General features: G+C 34.3%; 2 protein-coding genes across 9 annotated transcripts in view; one reads left to right on the top strand and one right to left on the bottom strand.

The window, feature by feature from the left end:
• The first annotated feature begins 556 nt into the window (after positions 1–556).
• Positions 557–7161, top strand: LOC117343564 (protein PIF-like). The gene is made up of 6 exons (XM_033905985.1): positions 557–1200; positions 2280–2438; positions 3742–4115; positions 4479–4602; positions 6060–6139; positions 6748–7161. Exons 1-6 carry the CDS (start codon positions 897–899, stop codon positions 6799–6801), a joined length of 1095 nt encoding a protein of 364 aa, XP_033761876.1. The 5' UTR covers positions 557–896; the 3' UTR covers positions 6802–7161.
• A 6643-nt stretch (positions 7162–13804) lies between these two features.
• The window catches only part of LOC117343560 (band 4.1-like protein 5), a 78542-nt gene continuing 69746 nt past the window's right edge, over positions 13805–22600 (bottom strand). For 6 of the 8 annotated variants that reach the window (XM_033905980.1, XM_033905981.1, XM_033905974.1 and 3 more), the window contains one exon: positions 13805–21968. In XM_033905980.1, coding sequence (XP_033761871.1) covers positions 21735–21968 — 234 coding nt within the window. In that variant the 3' untranslated portion in view covers positions 13805–21734. The remainder of the gene's footprint in view (positions 21969–22600) is intronic. The other 2 variants (XM_033905979.1, XM_033905978.1) reach the window with 2 other exon arrangements.

Below are 22600 nucleotides of genomic sequence, written 5' to 3'. Positions count from 1 at the left end.
ACACTGACTACGATCGGTTAGATGAGACATACGCAGAGTCATGTAGGCGGTAAACCAGTACCTAACTAAATCCAATAAAAAACAGACTACGATCGGTTAGATGAAACATACGCAGAGTCATGTAGGCGGTAAACCAGTACCTAACTAAAGCCAATAAAAAACAGACTACGATCGGTTAGATGAAACATACGCAGAGTCATGTAGGCGGTAAACCAGTACCTAACTAAATCCAATAGAACACTGACTACGATCAGTTAGATGAAACATACGCAGAGTCGTGTAAGCGGTAAACCAGTACCTAACTAAAGCCAATAGAACACTGACTACGATCGGTTAGATGAAACCTACGCAGAGTCGTGTAGGCGGTAAACCAGTACCTAACTAAAGCCAATAGAACACTGACTACGATCGGTTAGATGAAACATACGCAGAGTCGTGTAGGCGGTAAACCAGTACCTAACTAAATCCAATAGAACACTGACTACGATCAGTTAGATGAAACATACGCAGAGTCGTGTAAGCGGTAAACCAGTACCTAACTAAATCTAATAGAACACTGACTACGATCGGTTAGATGAAACATACGCAGAGTCGTGTAAGCGGTAAACCAGTACCTAACTAAAGCCAATAGAACACTGACTACGATCGGTTAGATGAAACATACGCAGAGTCATGTAAGCGGTAAACCAGTACCTAACTAAAGCCAATAGAACACTGACTACGATCGGTTAGATGAAACATACGCAGAGTCGTGTAGGCGATAAATCAGTAGATAACTCATTTACAATTATTCTGCTTCAGACTTGTGCCGGAATCCTACCTTAAACTCATACGACAATGGTCTCAACGACAACTGTCGTGCGTTTTGGTCGTGTGACAGTGGACACTCCATACCAATGTGTTGTGACAAGTATTTCTCCTACAGAGCCGGCCAGTGTGTGGCTGACAGTAACTGTACGACAGAATGTCCTGACCCCTGTCAGAACACAGACATCACCTCATACGCTAACGAACTCAATTGTCGAAGCTTCTATGAATGCAATGATAAAAAGTCCAAATCCATATGTTGTGCTGACGGACAAGGATTTAAGAACGGGACCTGTGTAGATGATGATTTGTGTACCATGCCTTGCCCTGTTGATGCTGTTCAGCTCGAGATACAGCAAAACACTGCGACAACAAATCAGCCGTCACCCAATCGTGAGTAATATTGTTGTGAAACAGCATTGTATTTTACGTACGGTTCCGAGGATTCCGGGAAGTTATCTTCCGGAAGGCCTCGTGCCTTTATATAACCTATGTTTTAGCCATCAGTTATCGGTTAGGCCCGTAGAGCAATACAGACGTATATTCCTGTCGTTGCTGTTCTGTTTGACAATAACGTCATACAGATACGATAACTCACTCGATTTCACAACAATATAGTAATATTCTCCTCCAGGCCTGGACTCCGCTATATCCAAACCCGGCGGTTCTAGTCGGATTATATGTACAGTTTACCTCAAGCTTCATCAAACTTTTACATTGATGAAGTTTTTCGGCATAGCCGTATAATTTTCTTTTGACCCCGGATATGACGCGAAAGGTGGCGTTACTGGTCAAAGATGAAGTACGTATGTGATTGGTCAATGTAGTGGTAAATGCAAAATGCAGATATGCAATTAAAGACGAAACAAAATTAAGATCGAATGCAAGCTGAATAAGTGGATGTATCTATTCAAATGACACATTAATAAAATCATATTCCTGAAACGAATGCAGTCTTATTATCACCAAAAATTATTCAAACTGATATAATTTTGTTATCCGTTCTGAAACTGTGCATTTATTAATTAATTCGTTAATTTATTTCACCGGCAGTTTTACATTATAACCACCAGCATGAAAACTATGTCTTTTATCTTTTTTAAAGATATTTCTTGTTAACATATGATATAGGAGAGTTATAAATACTATACTTGGATAAATATCCCAATTTTTAAAAGAGGTTTTCTGGAAATGATTAAAAATCAAGCAAATGAAAAGAAAAAAAAATATATTGAACAAATTTATTTCACAATCGCTGACAAGTTGTTGTTTTTTCTTGAAAACACTGACAAAATTGGTTTTCTTGGATGTATATAGCCAATGCTTTAAAAGCTCCCGAAATGAACTTCCCATTTTAGTATCTGTATGCCATGTAATGAATTCATTTTATTATTTCCATGTTTACAATATGAATGTTTTCATGTAATTATTTCTAAGTTTACAATACAATGTTAACGTTTTATTATTTCTAGCTAGCTGCTCCCTTGAAGCGGTTGGTGCAGGACAATTCCAGTTAATTGGTAATGCCAACAAGGACCACATCATGTCTTGCCCTGGGAACCTGGTGTTTAGTGTCAAAAAATGTACCTGTGACTTTCCTACAAAGGATGTTCTCGACACTTTACCCAGAGGTATGACTATCAGAAATACTCCGAGAATCCCATGCGAGGTGTCTGTCTGTAAAGGGGACATGCATGAGTCGCTGTCGTCGGCAATCGTCAGTTACTCCTGTGAATGCTTCCACGCCAGTTCATATAGCCCAATTAAACTTAAGCTTTTAATATTTTTTCGATATCTAAGTTTTTAAAGAAAATGTCAAGGTCATAGTCACAGCTACTTTTGATAGAATGTCGGTTTCCGTAAATCTGCAGTGAATACTTTGCCCATCATTAAAATGTTTACTTGGGATTGCTATTCAGACTGGAAAATCAAATACTATTTAAGTGTTTTAGATAGACTATGCTTTTAGCGTTATAAATAGACCTTGATTCTATTGTTTTAAATTGACTATGATTTTAGTGTTATAAATTGACCATGATTTTAGTGTTATTAATAGACCATGATTCTATCGTTTTAAATAGACTGTGATGTTAATGTTATAAATAGACCATGATTTTAGTGTTATAAATAGAACATAATTCTTAAGAAAGCAAATCTTCCTGAAGGAAAACATAGTGCAATCGTTTAGGATTACTTCCCCATTGTTCCAAGCAAACACCTTCACAGGCAACTCGTCTTCTGCCGTAAAGTTCTTGTTCACTCAATCTGTTAACCTTTGTTGATAGCACTAGTGACAGTTGTTACTTGTCCATCAATTCGTGTGAGCTAATTCAAAGCCAAACTATCTGGATTTTGTAGTAGATCTTGATAACTAATTCCTGTAAACATGCATGTTTAAGCAATCTCATTTTAGCGGTTTTCGAAATGGAATCATTCTGCTAAATTATGATTGCGCTGATTGTAGTGTATCTACTTTGGTTTCTACGACAACCATTGTTAGTATGCTAATTCATCATTCCGCTAATCTGTTTTGATTTGGCTTTGCCTTAAATTTTGAGTGTGTCATATTAAGTAAGTTTTCAGTATTTATAATAACTGTATTAGAAGTAATATGAAGAATTTTGTATTAAATATAGACAAAATAGAGACTGTCACCTCTCCTGGTGTAGGTATCAACACCAGAGCTGATACTCAAGTTACCATTGTATCATTCTCTCCAAATAACATAGAGACATTCTCTTATAAAACAAGCGTGCCAATAACAAGTAATTCATACATCGGAAAACTAAATCTACTTTGTTCATTTAAACTATCTTTTTTCTACAGTTTTCATTCTGTTTGCAGTTGCCATAGAATAAGTTCTATTGCAAGGACTAGTCTTATTTGAACAATACAATATCATAAAAAAACTACATGTATTTCTCTTTATTTCAGAATGTAAACCAGAAGTCTGTGTAGACTTTGAACAGAAAATGAATCCCGTAAAAGTCGAGAACTATAACAATGTCACCATAAGTGGTGGGCGTGGCCATTTTAATGGCGATTCTTACCTGGCTATTCCATTGTATTCGTATAACGAACGCTTCTCAAAGAGGATAACCATCAAGGTGTTGTTTAAGTCCAAACCCGGAAAGGGACAAGATCGACAGGTCCTCATCTCGAACTGCCGAACTGAGATATCAGCAAGAGGTTCACGGCTGTCGCCCTCGTTAGCCATTATTATCGACAAATCTGTGGGACAAAATTATGTGATTTTCTTGGGAACAACAAAGAATAATGGAAATGCTAGCATTGCGCATACCTTTCAGGTGAGTTCGAGACTGCCAGTGATAGTCCTAAGTCAAAATATCAAAATACATTTTTGAACAAAATATCCACATCTGACCCTACACAAATCTTTGAAAAGAACTGCATCCCTTATGATTTTGATAAGCGCATGGTGTGGTACAGCATTTTGATCAGATCGATAAATGGTTATATCGTCCAGGTAAAATATTAACCGAGGTTGATACAAGTTATTAGACTCAAATTTACAGTGCAATATACTTTTACGTAAACATTGTCATAAAAGCAGAGGTAAATGTTTTAATATATGATCATGTGACCTGCTTGTAACCAATGAAAAAGGATAAACAAAATAATGATAATAATAATTTTCATATTTCCGATAGCCTAACCAGTGGACTGGTCTGGAACTGGTGTTTGACGGAGAGAGACTCACAGCCTCCACCAATACTATTGACTACGAAACAGGAGCGTCCATAGAAAGTCAGTTTGATACCAAGGAGCTTACTGGTACGTGTTTGGCGGTTCTATATCCGTATTTGTTTTGTTTTGTTATAATGGATATGTTCTATTTTATACAGTAAATTGGTGATATACATTAAATATATCTCTTATTACATGTTATACTGGATATCTACAGCAGTTTATGTTACAGCTGTGATTTGTGGAGTTGATATCTCCCTCATGACATGTTACACTACATATTTACAGCCATTTATGTTACAGCTGTGATTTGTAGTAGATATCTCCCTAATAACATGTTATACAGGATATTTACAGCCATTTATGTTACAGCTGTGATTGGTAGTAGATATCTACCTAATAACATGTTATACAGGATATTTACAGCCATTTATGTTACAGCTGTGATTTGTAGTAGATATCTCCCTAATAACATGTTATACAGGATATTTACAGCCATTTATGTTACAGCTGTGATTTGTAGTAGATATCTCCCTTATAACATGTTATACAGGATATTTACAGCCATTTATGTTACAGCTGTGATTGGTAGTAGATATCTCCCTAATAACATGTTATACAGGATATTTACAGCCATTTATGTTACAGCTGTGATTGGTAGTAGATATCTCCCTAATAACATGTTATACAGGATATTTACAGCCATTTATGTTACAGCTGTGATTGGTAGTAGATATCTACCTCATGACATGTTACACTATATATTTACAACCATTTATGTTACAGCTGTGATTTGTAGTAGATATCTCCCTAATAACATGTTATACAGGATATTTACAGCCATTTATTTTACAGCTGTGAATTGTTGTATAATATATATTTCCATTCTTTTTTTTTTAATTGAATACATTTTTTCTTACTTTCGATTAATATCATTCAATTATAGTCTTTCGACCAGGTCGCTGCAGGGATTTATTAACCTGAAAACAATATCGACCGATGACGAAGTCTGAGGTTGATATTACAGTATTTTCAGGTTAATGCAACCAAGCATTGGCCGAAATCAAAAAGATATAATAGCTTTATTATAAATGTCTGTTTTGTTTTTAATAATAATGTAATGAATGCGAGTAACACTTGTATATGTAATGATAGAGCCTGATTTGTTAAGCAGATGTAAATATTACATCTGTACACCACACAATCAAAAGTAAACTATTACATTAAAATGCATTCATTGCACTAATTCTTACGATAATTTTATATGCTAGCAATCAAAGTTATTTCTTGTAATGTTTCAAAAGCATGCAAGGTATTTAACTCTGTTGGATAATACCAAGGGGAAGTAATATACAATTGATCTAATTTTAGAAGCACCCAATCAATCAGGATTTTATTCCAGCTATTGTTTTCACGGATTGTCAATATGACTTTTTATTGGGAATCGCGTGACACAATTTTAACTAATCAGAAAGGGTGAAAATATGTCTTTATAATAAATAATATAAAACAGTTGTATTTAGTGCTAGTCTTTTAATTTTCAGGCGAACTGAAAGTGGGATTAGAGTCATTGAAAATTGGTAAATGCCTGGACCGTGACGGTTTCCATGGTGAAATGGATAACGTAAGTTGTTAGAATTTCTCATTGGAACATTTAAACTTATTCACCGTAAATAACTGTTTGAATCACATAGTAGAGGAACCGAAAAGACGGGTTAATGGAATTGTTTATGAAATATATTTCTTCATTTCTAAAATGAAGTAATATATTTTATGTATATAATAGTTTATGTTTAATGTGTTAGACTATAAAGATAAGATACCAATAATCACGTCCATTGACCTGTTTGGTTTCTCTGCTCTATATTTATGTGAACATGCATATGTAACCACTGTTGCGACAGGTAGGCCGAAATTCATCAATATAATTATTATAAGTGAATTAATTAATTCAATATTCAATAGTGAGCATTGTTAAAAGGTCGTGTATTATTTTGATAAGTTAACTATGTATGTCGTGACAGTTCGTAAACAGCACAATCAATGTCCTGGCAGTAAGAAGATATACATGGTGTTTCCATCTTATATACGTAGTCAATATTTCTGATCTTTTGTCGGAAAACACCAGTAAGTAACGATACCTTAATTCGTAGATACGTCTAATTATCAATTAATTACCGTTTAAACATATATACAGAAGAGAAATGATTAATTATGCACTTTTCCTTTCAGGTTTGTATTGGTGACTGTTTGAATGGCTATTTCTCTGGAAATCCTAATGCCTGATCAGTGAACATTTGTCTTAATATCTCCAAATGAGAGTGTTAAATGGTATAATCCTGTTAATTTGACGAAAAAACCGTTTTGAATACTTTCGGCGACATGCTTCCACGGACAGAAAAGCAAGTCTCAAAAACATGTTCCATTGTTTTCTTCTGCTTTCCAAATTTTCAATTGAAAGTATGCAGTTCTTCACGATTCATCGCAGGATATGGCATGGAATAAGTGTTTCCAGCCCAATACTCTACATCACATAATGCAACAGTGGAATTACCAATATATATTTACATTTGCTCCGCATTTCCCAGTTGACACAATGCTAAGAGGCAGTTGCCACCATACGCCTATAACACCCAGTGCCTCAAGCTATAACACCCAGTGGGTCATGTGACATTAAAAGAGGCGGGATTTTTTGGTGTTGGTTTAGTTTTTTTCAAAGTTGAGGAAAATGGTATGACAATGTAAATATAAGTATTGAACAATGGTTTTAATGTTGTTATAGTCGATATGGCAGCAAGATGTATGGTGGGCATTTCGGGTTCCCATGCCATTTGCCCACCATACATCTTGCTGCCATATCGACTATAACAAAATTAAAACCACTGTTCATTGCTTAAATGAAAGATGAGGCTAGGTAAATCATTACATTCCAGTTACCGAGTTAGTCGGTAATTTATCACAATACTCCTATACTAAAACAGTTCACATTGTTCTACGCTTTCTTCCTTACAGTGTCGGAATAATTTTGTAATTTGAATCCTCGATCACACATTTTCTTGTACCATGTTTATACACGACATCCTGTCATATTTGGTACGCCACCAGTTAACCCTTGTACGAGTGACTGTGAACGCTTGTTTTAGAGTTACATACTCCACAAGTTTACATCCAAAATCTTTCTGAGCTTTATATGGACCAACGATAATACGAATACTATATGTCAATCTTAATGTCAAACCATAGTTTGAAGAAGGACAATTTGTAATCAGGTGTAACTTGCTATCTGATAATTAATTTTGAAAAATGGTTTTGAAACTGAAATGTCCTTTTTGTGCTGGTGAGCTTCTCAATTTTCTCCGCAGATTTTTCAAATACTTTTTATATCGTTTCTTTATTGCAATCATAATCCAAATTTTCATTTTTGATGTCACATAACATTGCCTTATCTTCACAGTTACACTGGTACCAATATCACGTGATGTTTGAGGGGGTACGTGTAGATCAACATTGATAAACCACAAATTGTTTATTAACATAAAGTGTTTAAACAAAAAGTATTTCCTCCGATGTGACTTAGCTTTATTTTCATTGTGATGTTTTGTTTTGTTTCCAACGTGGTAATGATTGTCAAATGACAGCTTGAAGTACTGTTTAATGGGCGAGACATATAGCTACATGGAATACGTAGCAGTGATATTGGTGTCCGTACGTTTACTATGTATCATTTAGTGTTTTTGTGTTATTGGTACTAGTACGTTTACTGTATATCATTTAGTGTTTTAGTAAGTGTTATCGGTACTAGTTCGTTTACTGTATATCATTTAGTGTTTAGTGTTATTGGTACTAGTACGTTTACTGTATATCATTTAGTGTTTTAGTAAGTGTTATCGGTACCAGTACGTTTACTGTATATCATTTAGTGTTTTAGTAAGTGTTATCGGTACTAGTTCGTTTACTGTATATCATTTAGTGTTTAGTGTTATCGGTACTAGTTCGTTTACTGTATATCATTTAGTGTTATCGGTACCAGTACGTTTACTGTATATCATTTAGTGTTTTAGTAAGTGTTATCGGTACTAGTTCGTTTACTGTATATCATTTAGTGTTTATTGTTATCGGTACTAGTTCGTTTACTGTATATCATTTAGTGTTATTGGTACTAGTACGTTTACTGTATATCATTTAGTGTTTAGTAAGTGTTATCGGTACTAGTTCGTTAACTGTATATCATTTAGTGTTTAGTGTTATCGGTACTAGTTCGTTTACTGTATATCATTTAGTGTTATTGGTACTAGTTAGTTTACTGTATATCATTTAGTGTTTTAGTAAGTGTTATCGGTACTAGTACGTTAACTGTATATCATTTAGTGTTTAGTGTTATTGGTACTAGTTAGTTTACTGTATATCATTTAGTGTTTTAGTAAGTGTTATCGGTACTAGTACGTTAACTGTAAATCATTTAGTGTTTAGTGTTATCGGTACTAGTACGTTTACTGTATATCATTTAGTGTTTAAGAAGAAGAAGAATGCGCGTTTATAGTTTTAATCAATCCTCTGCTAATGTAGTTACTATAGCAAGCCGATTTGTCATTTATTCGCGGAGCAATGTTGATCCAGTATTTTACCAAATTTAATGAGATATCTTATATGTTTATGAGATATCTTATATGTGTATGATATCTTATACTTTTTATAAGATATCTTATGAACTTTTCTTTTATTAAGTATTTAAGATATTTCTTTAAAGATATAAGATATCTTATATACTATGTAAGATATCTTATATAATATTAATATATATCTTTTAAAGAAAAGTTTATAAGATATCTTATAAAGAACGAGACTCTCATGAGGCCGGCAATACCTAAACGTTCGAGAATGACTTCTCCCTTTGTAAGGTAACTTCCGTTTTGTTGGAAGGCGCGCAGCATACACAAGCGACCACGATCGGCTAGGCACGGAGCAGATGTCGTGTTCGAGCAAACTAATTTGTTTCAAACCATTATATGTAATGTAGTTTCCGCTTCATCTCGGCTCCTTTATCGAGTGGAGGAGAGTTCATTATCTCAAATTCAAAAAAGCGATATCTTATATACTTTTTCTTTATAAGATATCTTATATCTTTTATGGGATATATTATATATTATATAAGAAACTCATATCTTTTATGATATATTTTATATATAATATAATATATCTTATAAAGCATAAACTATGTCTTATAAAGTTTATAAGATATCTGATATAATTATATAAGATATCTAATATAATTTGGTAAAATCCTGGATCAACGTTGCTCCATAATAAATGACAACTTGGCTTGCCATAAGATACCATGACTTGTAACGCCGGTGATCATCTATGTGTAATTCGTTGTATGAATACAATAAATCATATTTGTAAATTAGTCAGAGTTATTTATTTACGTCATGTGTTACCATAGTGACATGATACAAAGCCCACTCTTCACATTTAAGTGTAATAGATGTGGAGCATTTTCCTTTTAGACTGCGACCGGGACTAGAACTGTATATGGGTATCTGCTAGTTTTCTTTAGTATTGTTCGAAAATATATATCGGAGAGAAATAAAAATACACCGAACATTAACATTACCGACATTATTGAAATTTCGGGACAGTAGTTAATAATAAGACAATAATAATAATAAAAAAACCCAGTTTATACCATAATAACAAAACCGTAATTACAACCCAACACCGCTAGAACGAGGGTAAAATATGAAAAAACATCTACGGAGTACAAGGAGAAAAGGGCGGGGTTCCCAGAAAATCAGTACAGGGAGAATAAGGCGAGGTTCCGAGAAAATAAGTACAGGAGAATAAGGCCGGGGGTGCCGAGAAAATAAGAACAGAGAGAATAAGATCTGGGGTTCCGAGAAAATAAGTACAGGGAGAATAAGGCCGGGGGTTCCGAGAAAATAAGTACAGGGAGAATAAGGCCGGGGGTTCCGAGAAAATAAGTACAGGGAGAATAAGGCCGGGGGTTCCGAGAAGATAAGTACAGGAGAATAAGGCCGGAGGTTCCGACAAAATAAGTACAGGGACAATAAGGCCGGGGTTTCTGAGAAAATAAGTACAGAGAGAATAAGATCGGGTGTCCCGAGAAAATAAGTACAGAGAGGACAAGGCCAGGGTGCCGAGAAGATAAGTACAGAGGAAATAAGGCTGGGGGTTCCGAGAAAATAAGCACAGGGAGAAGAAGGCCGGAGGTTCAGAGAAAATAAGTACAGGGAGAATAAGGTTGGGGGTTCCGAAAAAATAAGTACAGGGAGAATAAGGTCGGGGTTTCTGAGAAAATAAGTACAGAGAGAATAAGGTCGGGTGTTATGAGAAAATAAGTACAGTGGAATAAGGCCGGGGGCTCGTAGAAAATAAGCACACGGAGAAGAAGGCCGGAGGTTCAGAGAAAATAAGTACAGGGAGAATAAGGCCGGGAGTTCCGAGAAAATAAGCACTGAGACAATAAGGCCGGGGTTCCGAGAAAGTAAGTACAGGGAGAGTAAGGCCGGGGGTTCCGAGAAAATAAGTACAGGAGAATAAGGCCGGGGGTGCCGAGAAAATAAGTACAGGAGAATAAGGCCGGGAGTTCCGAGAAAATAAGCACTGAGACAATAAGGCCGGGGTTCCGAGAAAGTAAGTACAGGGAGAGTAAGGCCGGGGGTGCCGAGAAAATAAGTACGGGAGAATAAGGCCGGGGGTTCCGAGAAAATAAGTACATGGAGAATAAGGCCGGAGGTTCCGAGAAAATAAGACACGGAGAATAAGGCTTGGGGTGTCGAGAAAATAAATACAAAGAGAATAAGGTCGGGGGTTCCGAGAAAATAAGTACAGAGAGAATAAGGCCGGGGTCCCATAAAAACAAACGTCTCCATTTTCATTCATAATGCTTACTATACAAATCTATGTCAAATCAAAGTCACATTCTCAAAATGAGAAGTAGGGTGATGACAAAGGAACCACTAGGCATTTCAACAGGCATACAATTCGCCTGACTTCATATCGCATAAAGAAAAATAGAAAGGTTTATGTTTCCAGTAATGTTAACATGGGTCGGTCTAAAGAATGTTTTACCCAGACCAGTCACCGATACATTGCTTTGTGCCATTAACGTTGGTTCCCTTTCCTATACATTTAATCTAAATTAATCGATGATGTATCTGCCTAATTAACTAATTACGTATCTAGATTACCAAACTAAGAACGCAGACTGTCACAAAACAGATGAAAAATGATTAAAAAAAAGAAAGAAAAGTAGTGTCCTTGGTTCTCAAGCGTTTGTTCACATCATCCCATAGGGAAAGATCTCAACCGTAACATTGAAATTCACACTGATGTAAGAGAATGTTGACTCCCAGTTCAAAAGAAATCATGATGATCTTTTGGAGATATCACACATGCTATCAAAGCAGGATTCTTCCTTTACTCTGCGTTTGTCCTCTCTGGATGATGCAGATTGTAAAGCCTGGACAGATTGGACTAGAACACAGTTTCTAGACATTCTTTCGTATTGTCCGTCCTCTTTTGACACTGGTATTTACACTCCAAACCACGAGGATACATTGCTGCTGTTCTGGGTGAAAATGAAGACGGACATGTGGTGGAAAGCATTAGACATAACTAGTGTTCTATTGTTCCTTGGACGTGAACATCTTACAAGAGAAATCATTTTGGAGAACAACACAGTGTTCTCCGAAGCATTTCTTTTTTCATGCAGGCGACTGTCATACTTGAGGGGACATATATCTCTATTTCTCAAAGTTCTGATCACAAGCTCCAGAGAATCTCCTACTGGCTAGAAGAAGTGGAGTTATTTGAAGTACATAAGCAGAGCCCCGCCTGATGGTTATATTCTGGACACAGTAGGGCCTTTTTCTGGAAGCGATAATGATGCGAATATTGCAAAAGCAATCATGGATAGTCTTCCGCTGTTGATCAAGAGCTTAAGGGATGTTTCGTCAGATTTGGCATCACGTGGTTTGACAACAAAGATGGCATCTTATCTAAACCTGGATAGACTCAACATGACGACCTACGACCTACAATGTAACATTGATATATCCATAACTAAATCCAGATGGGTAGACGAGTCATATCACGGACGATTCAAACAATGGCTGTTTTTTTTCAAAATACAATTTGCCTCCCAACTATTTCATTGATGCCATCGAGGTACTCGTTAGAATAGTAACAACCTGTCTCAATGGAATCCGAGGACTCACATATGTTAGAACACCAGAGCGGGACGCAAAGAATAGGGCGCTGGCTGACAAAATGAAAGTATCAAAAAATGTAGCTTCCTGCTTTGCAGATATCTAACATGTCATCATCAGCATGTTAACGTTTAGTTTTCTCAAAAAGTGAAGAAATTATGTCATTTTTTTTTCTTATTAGTAGTCGACATCTGACACGAAACCGTGAAAATGTGAACACGGCCTTGGGTACCAAAACAACTAGAATGTGTAAATACCGTACGTAGGGAAAGTACAGATGTTACAATCTAGAAATGGAAAATTAATGATTGGAAAATTGATATTATGTTTATCATACATTTGTTTGTCTTTTATGATCCGTTCACATGGTAAGGAGGTTCTGCTAGTGGATATTTGTGGTAATCCTGCATTCATTGTAGCACCTGTCTGTGTAGTCGGCGGTCAGTGATATAGACGTAGTGGAGGGTCCTTCAAGTTAACTCTGTGTGCAAACTAGATAAAAGTGACTACATTGGTATTAATGCTGTTAAAGTCTGCCTTTAATACAACCCTTGACAGCTTCATTAGATTACACCAATACTGTATAAAAGTGGATAGACCCAGTGTCCCTACACCAATGAGAGTAGGCTTTCCATGTTAATAGCGATAGATACAGGTGCTATGCTGGCTTTCTGAAAGCACCTTATTCTTTTAAGAATCATAGACCTAATGGCTTTAATCCACTCCGACAGTGAATATTTTATGGTAGCATTCATTTCCAAGACGCTTACTCTTACTGAACACCTGGTCTAATTCTCCATGTACGTTTCCAGGGTTCCCATGCAAATCTAAATTATGTTCATATTCAGCCCCCGTTTTATCGATTTTAAGTTAGAATTGCACGGTCTTGTAAATATATATCGACATTCTTTGTGATTTTTTTTCACCATAGAGAAAACATACAGAAATGCCATCATGGTATTTCTATAAGCTCCAAGCTTGTATGGTTTTCACTCTATATTTGTACTATAAAAGTACATACATGAGCGCACTGGAATAAAATACAACACAACAATATCTTATACACTTATTAACAAGTTTATTCCAAGACGAAGCACATTTGTGTAGTAGAAAGTTAGACAGCTGTAGTATGTGTGACAATGGCACAAATGGTGATCGTATACAATACATAGCAGAGAACAGAATATCATACTGCTACCATAATATAATATCATAATGTTACAAACGGTCGACAGGGATAGAGCGCTTGACTGAAGCTAGATACTAAAGAGTTGATGTTATGGATTTTTATACATTTGTTTATAATGGATGACAGGCAAATATTAGCATATTAATTCAGCTAGTGACTAATTACAAATTAGTATTGAATTATCAATACAGAGAATCTGGATCTGGTGGTGACAAGCTTCATAAAATACAACAATGGTAACACGTTTTGTATTTCAAAATTTTACAATTTTCTCCCACTATCAAATTGAAATAACATATCCAGAACTCAAACACCGAATTCTTGACCTGAAGCATCATCAGGATGTAACAGTTCAGTTGAAGTATTGATTTTTTTTTCTTTTCTTATGAAGCTTGAAAACACAGAATCCTGAATATCGTACATCTATACAAAATTTGTTTTAATGATATCCTATTCATACACCAAAATATACAAACATGTTATATAGGTAATATGCTTCTATCATGTGCGTGTTTTAATGAGCAAAATTTACAATCGATCATAAAATATATCATATTGGACGTTACATTGAGTTTTTACAAGGCACATGCATTCTTACTAAGTTAGTGGATATAATGCATAGATCCCGTGACCAGGGCAGAGCTGTTCTGATTTTAGTAATTTTAAATCATTACCTGGCTTATTCTCTATCTAATAGCCTCTACTCCAGAAGTCAATACACATTAACGTTCTCTAGGGAAACTGTAAAATGTCGCTTTTTGATGGTTTTTTTTTCATTTCTCAAGGTATCATGTCTTTTAATGATTTCAAATCCTCAATTCATGTAGCCTCTGTATTGTAAACTTTATATATAATCTATTAATATGTTCTAATGAACGTACTGTTACCATATCTTAAACCCTTTTTTGATGAATAATTAAAGTCCATTATTTGCCCATTTGATATAAGCTGATATTTTTACTATCGTTAAAACACTTCTGATGTTATAATAATAAATTTTAATATCAGTACTCCATTGCCTAGCGACATGATCCCTACAACTCTGTTTACCAGTCATCATGTTATTGTTAATCGAATTATTTCTAGAAAAATACAAATATGGACAGGATTCAGTGAAAAACGAACATACAGCCACCACATATACAAAACTCAACATATCTGTGTTCATTTCCTTCCGAGGCATAGAGTTACAATAATGACGAATAAATTTTTGACCTGTACATAGAACCGGTTTCTCTGTTTATTTCCCAGTCAGCTATAAAAATCTATTTATTTTATGACGCAATCTGCCGACATATCAAATCAATTATACCAATTATACATATAAAGAATCACTTATCATTTGTTCTATTCACGTTTTAAAATCAATTCTGTGAAATATGACATCGCTTGTAGTTTATAACAAGATAAATCATGTACTTTACAGACATATTACGTACGATTAAATGACAGACATATTACGTACGATTAAATGAGTCGGAAAGAGTACCAGGACATATCTCGGTCACTTAACTATTTTTTTTTTTTTTTACTTTGGTCACATAACTAAACATATTTAATTGTTTAAACTAGAACAAGAATTTAAAGAATAGTCACTAATTGGTTCGTCTCAGATCAGACCTTCCAGAAATGTTATCTAATGCTGGTCTAACAGATCTATACCTGTCTTTATAGCCCTCAGCACCAAATCATACTTAGGAAGATAGCAGTAAAAGTTCTGATAAAACATTCACACTACAATTGTAACTGTATAAAATATCACCTTATTACCTCAGAAACATTTGATTAAACCATGTCCATGTAGAACAGCATAACTTCAACTTGATTATTAAAACTACATATCAATGCAAAAATTTTATTTAAAAATCAAATGTTTGAAAATTGGGAAAAAAACTGGACATTTTATGCAGACAACAAATTTGAAGGTCAAGCAGAAATTGAGTTTCAGGTGACTAAAACACTGACACTTTTTAGCAAGCAACATTTTCACACACAACATATTCAATACGTGAAAATAAAAATGAACAAAGGCAAGAAATGAAAAGACTGAAAATACTATCATTGGCAACACATTTTTTCAAACAGGACATTGGGCTTAAATGGACGACACATTCACGAATAGGACTTTTATTAAAAACAAATGTAAACCTCCATTATATTTATACTGCATTACAGTGACGCGTGATACTGGTGTTCTGGATACGGAGTGTGGCTGTGGTACATTATCCATAATACACAAAGTAATCTTACTATTAAAGAGTGTGGCTGTGGTACATTATCCAAAATACACAAAGTAATCTTACTATTAAAGAGTGTGGCTGTGGTACATTATCCAAAATACACAAAGTAATCTTACTATTAAAGAGTGTGGCTGTGGTACATTATCCATAATACACAAAGTAATTTTATTGTTAAAAATATGCCAACAACCTAGCCAGAAACACATTTCATTTCTGACAATGACAGGAAATGTCCATTCTGCATGCAGATACACGTAAAGTAATGCTTTAGTATATAACTTCAGTATACACACATTGGTCAGAGTTCTCAACTTTTACAATGGAATCAGATTTAGTGCCCGGATAGGCGCCTGGTATGTATAAATTTACCAGAAAACACTTGAACCTTCACAACCCAAAATTACAAAAAGAATGTCCTTAATAACAGTCACAACACTGAACTTTAAAACTGATTAAAAAATCTGAATTACGGACGGTAAACGTCGCACATCATAAAACACTTCACAACCTACAGTAAGTTATTGCCAATTCACCGACTGAAATCATTTAGGACCAAGTCTACTAAAGTGTACTTATATTGGAATGGTAAGTAATAACTTAAACTCATAGGATCTACGATATTCACTTTTAAAATAGATGTTTCCAGGGAGACAACTCCCAAGATGAATAAATCAGTTTTAAAAATAAGAAACATTGTTGATTTCACTGTCATACTCATAATTAAGGTAAATATTAATTGATACATTACAAGCAGGGTTAAATCTGATCAATGAAAACAGACAAAGTTTTTTCTGAGGAAATATCGTAGATCGTATGTGATAATTAAGTAATTAACAAAAACGTTACCCGACGTTTTATAGGAATGCTTGAATAATTTTGAAAAACAAAATAGCAATTTAAATATTTCAATTTACCCAGTAACTAACATTTTTGTTCAACATAAAACACACTTGTACCCGACATTGATTTCTGAATTAATGCTAACCAGAATTGTGGAATGATTAAATTTATACTAAAGAGATTAGCCATCATATTCCCCAGTATATATATATTTTTAAATAAGATTTAAAAATTCATTAGATGTAAAACAATCTTGAAAATAACAAATTCCCAATAACTGGTAATTTGTAATTTGACGTAAATTCTATTAGTGGCATTAATACACAGTATATATATGATGTAGCATCTGTTAGATCCCAGACCTTGTATGTATAATGGAATGATTGACATAAAAATGATATTACATGACAGTTATACCCCAGTAACATGGCAAACATTTAACACTACCGTCCCACTGCCACATCAACATGTACGTTGTAACATGAACTGGACCAATAGAATTACAAAATATTTTCTATCAGCTGATCATTTTTTAAACATTCTTTCACAAATGCCCCAATTTTTTTATCAGGTAAAATTGCCTGAAATCAGCGTTAAAATCCTCCCGCTACAAACATGTAAACAAAAAGTTCATGATCCGTTTCCTCCCGCTTCAAACATGAAAACAAACAGTTCATGACCTTTTTTCCTTTTCTACATACAAATTTAGTGAATCTGTGAATTTTTTTTTTGGCTTTTCTTGTCACGCGACACTGAACTGGATCACCGAATATATTTCTCTGATTACATTACATATTCATCATCAATTCTATCTTTGTAATTATCAACATTCTCAAGTCATTACGTGACTAGATCAACACTGTGTCTCTCTTACAAATCATTATTGAACATAATGAGTTATTGATGTGTCCCTGAATTACTGACAAGCCGTTATATAATCTAAATTACTGACAGGCCGTTATATAATCTAAATTACTGACAGGCCGTTATATAATCTAAATTACTGACAGGCCATTCTATAATCCAAATTACTGACAGGCTGTTATATAGTCCAAATTACTGGTTGTTATATAATCCAAATTACTGACAGGCCATTCTATAATCCAAATTACTGACAAGCCGTTCTATAATCCAAATTACTGACAAACCGTTCTATAATCTAAATTACTGACAGGCCGTTATATAATCCAAATTACTGACAAACCGTTCTATAATCCAAATTACTGACAGGCCGTTCTATAATCCAAATTACTGACAGGCCGTTATATAATCCAAATTACTGACAGGCCATTATATAATCTAAATTACTGACAGGCCGTTATATAATCTAAATTACTGACAGGCCGTTATATAATCTAAATTACTGACAAACCGTTCTATAATCCAAATTACTGACAAGCCGTTCTATAATCCAAATTACTGACAGGCCATTCTATAATCTAAATTACTGACAGGCCATTATATAATCTAAATTACTGACAGGCCATTATATAATCCAAATTACTGACAAGCCGTTCTATAATCCAAATTACTGACAAACCGTTCTATAATCTAAATTACTGACAGGCCATTATATAATCTAAATTACTGACAGGCCGTTATATAATCTAAATTACTGACAGGCCGTTATATAATCCAAATTACTGACAGGCCATTCTATAATCCAAATTACTGACAAGCCGTTCTATAATCCAAATTACTGACAAACCGTTCTATAATCTAAATTACTGACAGGCCATTATATAATCCAAATTACTGACAAGCCGTTCTATAATCCAAATTACTGACAAACCGTTCTATAATCTAAATTACTGACAGGCCATTATATAATCTAAATTACTGACAGGCCATTATATAATCTAAATTACTGACAGGCCATTATATAATCCAAATTACTGACAAGCCGTTCTATAATCCAAATTACTGACAAACCATTCTATAATCTAAATTACTGACAGGCCATTATATAATCTAAATTACTGACAGGCCGTTATATAATCTAAATTACTGACAGGCCGTTATATAATCCAAATTACTGACAGGCCATTCTATAATCCAAATTACTGACAAGCCGTTCTATAATCCAAATTACTGACAAACCGTTCTATAATCTAAATTACTGACAGGCCATTATATAATCCAAATTACTGACAAGCCGTTCTATAATCCAAATTACTGACAAACCGTTCTATAATCTAAATTACTGACAGGCCGTTATATAATCTAAATTACTGACAGGCCATTATATAATCTAAATTACTGACAGGCCGTTATATAATCTAAATTACTGACAGGCTGTTATATAATCTAAATTACTGACAGGCCATTATATAATCTAAATTACTGACAGGCCATTCTATAATCCAAATTACTGACAGGCCATTCTATAATCCAAATTACCGACAAGCCGTTCTATAATCCAAATTACTGACAAACCGTTCTATAATCCAAATTACTGACAGGCCATTCTATAATCCAAATTACTGACAAGCCGTTCTATAATCCAAATTACTGACAGGCCATTATATAATCTAAATTACTGACAGGCCGTTATATAATCTAAATTACTGACAGGCTGTTATATAATCTAAATTACTGACAGGCCATTATATAATCTAAATTACTGACAGGCCATTCTATAATCCAAATTACTGACAGGCCATTCTATAATCCAAATTACCGACAAGCCGTTCTATAATCCAAATTACTGACAAACCGTTCTATAATCCAAATTACTGACAGGCCATTCTATAATCCAAATTACTGACAAGCCGTTCTATAATCCAAATTACTGACAGGCCATTATATAATCTAAATTACTGACAGGCCATTCTATAATCCAAATTACTGACAGGCCATTCTATAATCCAAATTACTGACAAGCCGTTCTATAATCCAAATTACTGACAGGCCGTTATATAATCTAAATTACTGACAGGCCGTTATATAATCTAAATTACTGACAGGTCGTTATATAATCTAAATTACTGACAGGCTGTTATATAATCTAAATTACTGACAGGCCATTATATAATCTAAATTACTGACAGGCCATTCTATAATCCAAATTACTGACAGGCCATTCTATAATCCAAATTACCGACAAGCCGTTCTATAATCCAAATTACTGACAAACCGTTCTATAATCCAAATTACTGACAGGCCATTCTATAATCCAAATTACTGACAAGCCGTTCTATAATCCAAATTACTGACAAACCGTTCTATAATCCAAATTACTGACAGGCCGTTCTATAATCTAAATTACTGACAGGCCGTTATATAATCCAAATTACTGACAGGCCGTTATATAATCCAAATTACTGACAGGCTATTCTTTAATTCAAATTACTGACAAGCCGTTCTATAATCTGAATTACTGACAAGCCGTTATATAATCAAAATTACTGACAAACCGTTATATAATCCAAATTACTGACAGGCCGTTCTATAATCCAAATTACTGACAGGCCGTTCTATAATCCAAATTACTGACAGGCCTTTTTTAATCCAAATAGCGAGGCTGTATCTATAATGTATCCCATCTATTGGTAAACCTTTGTAGGCAACATGTGATGTGAAAACAATTACATCAAAAAGCAACTTCACTTAAAAATGTCTTTTTACAATTTGCTCTTTGATAATACAGTTCAACATACACTGCAGGGATTCATCGTAATTTCAAGAAACATTATTCAATATTAGGAAATAAAAATTCATCAAATCATGAAAATCGATTGATAAAAGCACAATATTTAACAGGACTGGCAAAACTTCCCAAACCATTATAGGTGATATGTATCTATATTTAATTCTATAATTTGTATAACACATTCTAAAAATACACTGTATTATATTCTTACACAAATTTGCATCATTTATACTGATATGTTGCTCGAGTTGCAGTTAATGAATATAGCAGTAAGAAAAATAGGGAACATCTCAATTAAAATCTAATCAGTGCTGGTTACCACAGCACATCTTACAAAGATTACTGGCATTCACTGTGCATTAAAACTGTGGTTGTTACCATAACAAAGATTTCTACTTATGAAATCAAGATAGGAAAAAAGTTCTTCATCTATAACAAAAACGGAGTGTCAGCTTCATTTGTAACTAAAACAGATTGCTGTTTATCAAATATGAAGACAACCTTTCCATAAAAACAAACAATAAGTTTCCAAATAAATGAACAAGCTTGATCAACAATGACAAAGATTCTGAAACCAATCAAATTGTTTAAAAATGTTCTAAAAGAAAACAATGAAAAAGCAACCCTTTCACCCAATACAACAAACTCAACAATCACGGATTCTCCTCCTGTTGTCACTGGAGGTCGGAGGTCGGAGTAAAATATATTTGTAATGGATTATCATACAATAGAGGAGGTCCAGACTCCTGTGTTTGTTCACCATGTTTTTACTAAACTTTATTTACCATACGAAGCAAGAATCCACAATCCATAAAAAACAACACATTTGTAATTTATTTGATCTTCATCTGACGTGTAGAACTGGCAAAGTTCAAAAGAATTATCTCCCCTTTCTATCTTTATCAACAAGGAATCATCTTCCCTTGTATCTTCATTGGCCAATTTCCCCACGACTGTGATACAGGACGATTTCTCCTCATACGAAATCAATGAAACCAAAAATGTCAATAATGTGATGATAATCCATCTCTACAAACAGAAAAAAAAAGAAAGATGATAAAAAATCTTCACAACTCGGTTGTCAGGGTGACTTTGCGTTGCACGGGTGGTTGTTCCTGTGGCTCTACATGCCACGGCGATAAATTATCCCCGTTGATGGCAGTATTACGGCTACTAGAGTCTGACTTATTGCGCGACACTGTTATCGTTTGACTGATATGGGACTGTCCGCCAGGTAGGCTTCGTGTACTCGTTGAGGACGTCGTACGTGTCACCATCTTGTTTCCAGAAAAGGATGTTTCCTAAAAAAAAAAAAAAAAAAAAAAAGAAATAATGAATTACTAAATTTAATTTTTGTTTTGTCACAAGAACATATTGATATGTCCATAATTAATTGAAACTTACTGTTCTGTTTTATAAGATAGTTTGTTTTATATTCATGCAAATCATGCTGTTTTTATTTTTAAAGGTTTATACAATAGCATACACTGTACCATATTTCTGTTATTTTAACTTTATATAAAACAGAGAGATAGTATTAGAAATTTTATTTGAAACATTATCATCGCCTTAATACATAGGTGTTAATTAGTTCATGCACGACTAATGTTAGGACTTTCCTTTAATCTTTTAGAAATTCAATGGTAAAACTTAAATAATTCTCTATATATATAAAAGGTCATGCCATGCACTTCACTAAGGATAACACCTTATAGTTCAAACATTATTACTACGAAATCATTCCAAGTCTAATCAAACAACTTCAAATCAAACAACAAATGACAAAGAATTGTTTCAACAAGATTTGTATACATTAACACCAATTAATGATTTCTCCTTCACAGGTACCAGTACCACACAAATAATGAACACTCCCTGTCACCATGATGTTAAACTGATGATGTGACTAGTACATTTCCATCAGTCTATATAT

The sequence above is a fragment of the Pecten maximus genome, chromosome 15 (assembly GCF_902652985.1).
Source record: "Pecten maximus chromosome 15, xPecMax1.1, whole genome shotgun sequence".
Lineage (NCBI taxonomy): Eukaryota > Metazoa > Mollusca > Bivalvia > Pectinida > Pectinidae > Pecten > Pecten maximus.
The sequence above is the reverse complement of the archived record's forward strand: the minus strand, read 5'-3'. Positions and strand labels throughout refer to the sequence as shown.